This window comes from Melampsora larici-populina, assembly GCF_000204055.1.
Source record: "Melampsora larici-populina 98AG31 unplaced genomic scaffold MELLAscaffold_32, whole genome shotgun sequence".
NCBI lineage: Eukaryota > Fungi > Basidiomycota > Pucciniomycetes > Pucciniales > Melampsoraceae > Melampsora > Melampsora laricis-populina.
This window is the reverse complement of record NW_006768796.1, coordinates 209747-216940: the sequence shown is the minus strand read 5'-3', so window position 1 is coordinate 216940 and position 7194 is coordinate 209747. Positions and strand designations below refer to the sequence as shown.

General features: G+C 41.7%; 1 protein-coding gene across 1 annotated transcript; it reads left to right on the top strand.

Annotated features, from left to right (window-relative positions):
* Positions 1-4626: 4626 nt before the first annotated feature.
* MELLADRAFT_89706 (uncharacterized protein) lies at positions 4627-6529 on the top strand (the record flags this gene model as incomplete). The annotated part of the gene is made up of 8 exons (XM_007412757.1): positions 4627-4758; positions 4837-4908; positions 5050-5159; positions 5272-5420; positions 5506-5712; positions 5810-5979; positions 6050-6304; positions 6377-6529. 8 exons carry the CDS (start codon positions 4627-4629, stop codon positions 6527-6529), a joined length of 1248 nt encoding a protein of 415 aa, XP_007412819.1.
* Positions 6530-7194: the final 665 nt, after the last annotated feature.

Sequence of the window (7194 nt, the reverse complement as noted above, 5' to 3'; positions counted from 1 at the left end):
GAATTATTGACAGCTCCAGCCAAAAGTCACTGGGTCAACTGGGTTTTTTGAAACCGGGTCAGGTTTGAGAGCCCCTAATCAATTACATTCAAATGATGTTTGATTAACATTGGGTGATCTGAGTTTCTTCAGACAAATCTAAGACTTGCACTTAAATGAAGTACAGAAGTTGGAATGAGTTTTTGAATATTGTTGTTGAGGATTTGGAAAGTTGAAGGGGTCAAGACCGGCTGTTGTATTTTGTGTTGAGACGTTGTTGAGGTACTTGAAAGGTTACATGATGAGGAAATTTTGTCAGGCATGTTGTGATGATGGATGATGGAGTTGAATTGGGAATGTGGAGATTTGATCAAAGTCCAGAAAGCCAGAACATATACTGCCTTGCTGGCTTTGTGGAAAATATGTTCTGGAACTTTCGTGGAACAGTCCCAGAACAACTTTGGGTAGTATAATTACCAGAGTGACAATAATGGCGGGAAAATGAGCCCATACTCAAGTCTTTTGGATATGATTTGGGAAAATTAAAAGGAACATATCCTTGTGGGTCCAAACGGGGAAAATGTGCACAACAGGATATAAAAACGTGATTATATGTCTTCTCACACATCTCATAGGAAGCATTTTGGACAACAATTGAAAAAATATCAAAAATTCCATCCATTTTACTTGAGCACATGTTGTGTGAGTAGCACACCACTCCTTGTGTCACTCTGTGAGTAAAATGAATGTGATTTTTAATATATCTCTCAATTATTGTGCAAACACCTGCAGTGTGGGCTCATTTTTTCTATTAATATCATAGCTTTCTGAACATTTTATTGAAACAATCCTGTAACACATGTGAGAAAATGTCAGCCCTCAAGTGTTGACAAAGTCAAAGTAAAAAGAGCTTCACTTTAACATCATCTACACAAGTTGAAGATAAAATAAATAATATTGATGATTACCTATAAATAAACAACATGAAATCTTAAAGTGTAGTTTCAAAGACTACCAGCCTTTAAGCTTTGACAAAGTCAAAGCTAAAAGAGCTTAAAGTACCATTTGGGCATTTCCCCCACTCACTTCACAATATACACCAATTCATTGATGTCTTCCTATTTCCTATCGATCTCTCCATCATGTGGAGATCCATTAACATCCTTTTCAGTATTCAAAGAAACATAATCAATTAAAGAAATAAATCAACAGAGTCCATCATATTCTTGATTCTCCATCTGCATATCCACCCCAAAGACCACAACACCCGAGTTCAATGATTTTACTGCTCCAGTTGGTTTTCAGCTCAAAATTGCCATCTTGGGGTGGCGTGTTTAGAAACCTCTCCAAGACCCACATCCCAGATTTGATACATGTACTAGATTTTCAGTACTGATTACTGGTGCTACTGAAACCTTACCTACTCTACTGAGTGAACTGAAGGTTGAATACTTCACCAAAGAATGGCCAATGTGAACTGCCAATTTTTTGTTGTTGTGCACTCAAAGTCAATGTAAATGATGAAAGAACACTATCTGTGCTTTTGATGATCACCTCACAACCCTCCATACTTCCCGTCCTATTTGGAAGACTTTCTCACATGCTCCATCAAAGTTGGAGATCTGAAGCATTTGATACTGATTGTCAACGCCAATCACCCAAGGTTTGCCACCACTTGTGAAGAGAATGTCATTCCAAAAAGTGTGATTGAGATTGACTTCGGGAAGCGCAGGGTAGGTGATGTTTGTAGGTTGGGTTTGATGTGGAGGGCTTGTTGAATAAGCTGCTAACATCTTCTGACGTTTTTCCTGTTTGATCTTCAAGTATGCTGACTGGTTGCCAAGTGAATTGAGTAGACAAGTCATCAAAAATCTGCAAAATCTGAAATTCAAACTTTGATTTTGAATCTCAAGGTAAGATGAATTGACTTACCAATAATTAAATACTTTCCACCCTTTTGCCCATCTCATTGATGCCTTGTGAATGTATGAGAAAATAGGATTGTTGGATTGCAAAGTGATCACGAGGTGGGTGTAAACATTTATGATGGTGAGTGAACTCTGAAGTGCTCAGCACGTTGGGATGGCCTGATATGCACTTATGACACATGAAGAGAACTGGGTGGGTAGTACTAGGGCAAGCCCAATGTTAAGTACATATGCTTGGTGTTGGGTGGCCTAAGTAAGTGCTGTATACACAAGCTGTATAACTAGAAGACTTATTGTACGTAATTGGGATTCCACTTGTCAGCAAGTGGACTCAGTCTCCACCAATCTGTGTATCTATCTTTGTTGTTAAACCAAGCAATGTCTATCAGAAGAATTTGCCATCAAGCTTTGGGTACCCAATGAGCCGTCTTATCTCCGTTCACAAAGCTTGCGGCTTTTGACCCACCAAGCAAATCAATATGAATGCCATGATCAGTTGAAATCCACTTTTGGAAGAAAGGACTGTGTGCTTTGTGAGCCTATCAGGTGACTTCTCTTCTCCTCATTTTGAAGGAAGGCTGCTCAATATTGGGGGTATGTACAGAAATGAGTTATGTGAAGCCATCCCTGATCAATAATTACATTAACAAAGAAAAGAATTAAAAGATGATTTGATTTTCTTGTGTCTTTCTCCCTGTACATGGTCCAGCTAACCAGGGAAGGGGGAATGCTGGTATCATGCGAATTCAAGGTAAATTACTTCCTATGGCTCCATCTTGACAAATGCATCAAACTACCAAAGTTGATGAGTTATTTCTTGTCAATCAGTGTGCAGAAGTTCATTCTGATCCTGTGCCAAAACTTTGGTGGTTTTCTTCTCACTTGTCCTATGGATCCCTTGTACACAGGTTGACCTCTTGGACATCAATGATCTCATTAATGACACATGCAATTACAGATAACTTTGGGGGAGTAAAACTGTGCTCAGCTTGTCATCTGCCTACTTAGTTTTTACATAGAAATTCTGATTTTTTGAAATATACTTATTCTGAAGGACAGTCACATCCCATTTTGACTTTGAGTGTATCTACTCATGTACCATGAAACACTCAGGTCAAAATAAGATTGATTTCCTGCCAGCTCCAAGTGATCATGGAGTACCGGAGTGTATGAATGTGAAGGTGACAGTATGCATTTTTTCCTTTCACTACACAAAGAGACCAATTTCCCCAGGGATTTTTGATTTTGGTTCAGAGGAAATTCAGAATCATGTGACTTGCGCACCTACACGTACAGCGCGTATTGCGAGCAAAAGTGGACTTTTCCAAACTATGCATTTTCCAAACAATGGATTTTCCAAACAATGCATTTTCCAAACATTATCCTTCAGAAACGAGTGTCCGGAAAAATCTCACACCCCGTATTGTATCATGGATTTGGTCGTTCAAAACAAGCCCAAGAAATGGGCCCCCAGGTGGCTGACCACCTCTAGTGCCCCAACAGGGCCAAATACTAAGCTTAACTAAGCCCCTCTCGCGCGGCTGCGTCCGCGCCCCTCGAAGAGGGGCTTACAACGGACTCGTACTTTTTGGCAGGAGAGCTCCAAGAATTAAGGTGCCTTAAGTAGTTTTTTGGACTTCTCCTCGAGCCCTCACCGTAGAATTTCTCACGTTTCTCGTATGTTGTTCTTCACACTTTTGTACATGATCTGGTACCTCATAGTTTGTCTCACCTTGAGGGGAAGTGTTATAAATATGCGATGAAGATTTGGTAATATGTGTTCTTAAGTGCTTTCAAATTTCGTATCCAAGGCATATGAAGAAGGCTTAGGCCATTACAAGAGGACGTAAGGCCTTGTAAGGCCCATTCTTGACACAGCTCTCAAAGCATGCAGAGCTATCTGTTTCTCATGAAACTTGTGCCAGCAAATGTACAAAGGCATGAAGAAAAACATACCAGCAGCTCACAAATTTCTACGGTGAGGATTTGAGGAGAAGTCCAAAAAACAACATAAAGGGACTTAATTCTTGGAGCTCTCCTGCCGAAAAGTACGAGTCCGTTGTAAGCCCCTCTTCGAGGGGCGCGGACGCAGCCGCGCGAGAGGGGCTTAGTTAAGCTTAGCCAAATACCACCTTCCATCGATCGAAGTACCTCACAACCCATTCCTTGAGATTCCTTGTCCAGTCGCTGGATCGACGGGAAAACGGAAATGGAAGGCTATTGACTCAGTCACTGATTCACCAACCCCGAGTGAATCTTCATCTTACCCCCCCCTTCACGTCAACTTGCACATCTGACCGACACTCCACCTCTATATGCCCATTACATAGTACCTCATTCAGCTTCAGGTCAATCAGTACCTTTTCCAGCTGGTTTCGCGGCTCCTCTCCATCATCCCTTTGGCCCAGGTGCTATAGCTAGTACCAGATTGAACCACGCATCACCCTCGAGCCGAGTACGCCTTGCCGGGTCAGAAGTCTATCACCAGCCTAGGCCATCCTCCTCCTCATCTAGAACTGCATGGCATGCCAATGATCCAATCTTTGCTCCTGAAGGCCTCGAAGCACATCTCCCCTCTCATGTAGTTATTGCTGAATCGAACATACCTACCGAGCCTCTCGTTGATCCAGCGACGCGGAGGATTGAAAAAAGAACTCTTCCAGCGTGGGGTCACGATCTACCTTAAGGAACAGAACCTTATGAGTCCTTCTTAGATCAAATGGACTATAGCTTACCTGTCCGTGAACGTGCACTGGCCAATCCTAAAGTGTTAGCCAATAAACGCAGGGAAGCGATCGAAGAAAATTCTAGACACGTATGGCTTCAGATCCCTCAAAAAGGTATCCCTCGAGTCAGTAAAATACAACAGGCAGCTAGCTAGAGTCGATTGATGTACGTCAAACGGTTGTGTGCCTTAGTTAGTCGCGAGGGAAGACGGATAATCACCCAAACAAAAGCATCCGAGGAACTGCAAATAAAGGCCAGTAGATTGATGAGAGAGGTAAGTATACTAATCATATGATATGTCACGTTTCTATGTCCTTCCACACCTTTCCACACTTGTTGATCTTACTCTGTGTTTTTTTGTTCAAAAGTTACTGGTCTATTACCGTGGGAATGAGAAGCGTGGCAGGAAACTAAGAGGAAAGCGGATAAGGAGGCAGTCGAGCGAGCTAAGAAAGATGACGAAGTGCGCAAAGTCAAACGTCAGGCTCGAAAACTCAACTTCCTCTGTGGGCAACAAAATCAAAAGTGAGATTTTTTCTTGTCTCAATATTTGTCACATGTATGCGTTGGTCACTGATAGTCTTGCCATCAATTTTACATTCATATGTAACTGAATAGCGAAAGAAGCAGAAGAAAGCAAAGAGACCGGTGGCGCTGCCCCCATTGCTGGTGATCAACCTGGTCCTGTAACTGTGGCCACAAGTACAGGAGCCACTGTTCAACTGCTCGATGACTTGGCGAATGGCGGCGCAGATGCTGATTTGGCAGCTCTCAATTTTGATGATGGTAAGTATTCCCATCTACATGATATATCACATCTACATACTCGAACACCGAGATTTGTGTCATCCAATCTTGTCAATTTTTGTAGATGTCGACTCCAATCTACATGCGCATGCAGCGCGCAACGCGCGATTGGCAGTAGATGCTGCCAAGCAACGGGCTCAGGCCTTTGATACCGCGGCTGCCCAACAGCTTGCAGCCACTACACCCGATGCCGTTGCCCCCAATACTGCTACCGCCGATACTGCTACTCCCGCCGGTAAAGAAGGGAACAAAATGGTCACAGGAATTGATAGTACGTAGCTCACAAGTCAATTATCGTTATGTTGGTCTATAGAGTTCTTTACCTGACTTCAAATCGTTTGTCTGCTTATGTCATTTAGTTGATCAAGTTGACCTCAACTCCCAGAATCCTACCATGGCTGGTGATATACAAGTCAAACAACCCAAGATGCTTATGGCAGAGCTCAAAGAATATCAGCTGAAGGGTTTGAATTGGCTGGCAAATCTGCATGAACAAGGTATCAACGGTATCCTTGCAGACGAGATGGGACCCAGAAAGGTATGTGACTTATTCTAGGTGACAATCTATCTTGATCTATACTTATCAATATCTGTGTACAATTTCACAGACGTTGCAATTTATCTCATTGAGGGCGTATCTGGCCGAAGTGCATAACATTTGGGGACCTTTTCTAGTCATTGCTTTGGCTTCTACCCTACATAATTGGCAGCAAGCAATCACAAGGTTCGTTTCGGCGTTGAAAGCACTGCTTTATTGGGGTAGCGTCCAGGACCGAGCGATTTTGCGAAAGTTTTGGAATTGGAAACATTTACGGTATGATGGGGAGGCCCCGTTTCATGTGGTCATCACCAGTTATCAATTGGTGAGTCTGTTTATCATTATACCTTCTGCCGTAGAAGTCGCTTAATGTATGATCTCATTGATAAACAAACAGGTGGTACAAGATGAAAAATATTTCCAAACCTTGAAATGGCAATACATGATATTAGATGAAGCACAAGCCATCAAAATCTCAAGTAGTACACATTGGAAGACTCTGCTTGGGTTTCATTGCAGAAATCAACTATTATTTTGGGTTGTTGTGTGATTTTTTTATATCCCAAAAGGTGTGTTTATGTTTACAATTTTCTTTTAAACTTCTTTTAATCAGGGTTGAGTAGATATATATGTGTGTGTATGTATGTGATCATAAGTGAGTTAAGAATTTGGGACAGATTTCTGTTTGTCTCATTAGTGTTTTTTGTGTGAGTACAACAATTTAGATTAGATTTAGTTAGTTGTATGAAGCAACCCAAGTTTGAAAATTTGAATACAAAGAAGTATGTTATGAACTGAACTCGTGACACTTACAGATCACATGTCACAGATGGAGATAACCAGTTGTAGCCCGTGCCACGTTGTCTTTTCTCTTTTCCTTCATCCGACAATCACTATAGGGAATCCAGATCACCTGATAAGAACTACAGATTGAGACCTCCAATCCCATCACCAGAACCCCACAGAGACGCCCTTAACATATTGTCGGATCCATTAAACGGGATTCGAGCATTCGATATTAATTACCCAGAAACTCAATAGATTATTTTAAGAAAACCCAGATCTCAGATCTCAAACGCTGATACAAACTTTGTTATTACATCAGATTACAGCCGTTCCAACAATTAACGGCAGAAATCTTCATCGGTGTGTTGCATCCGAATTTAATCTAAAAGTCAAAAACTAGTTAAAACCGGCTCAAAGTGACAGGTCTCC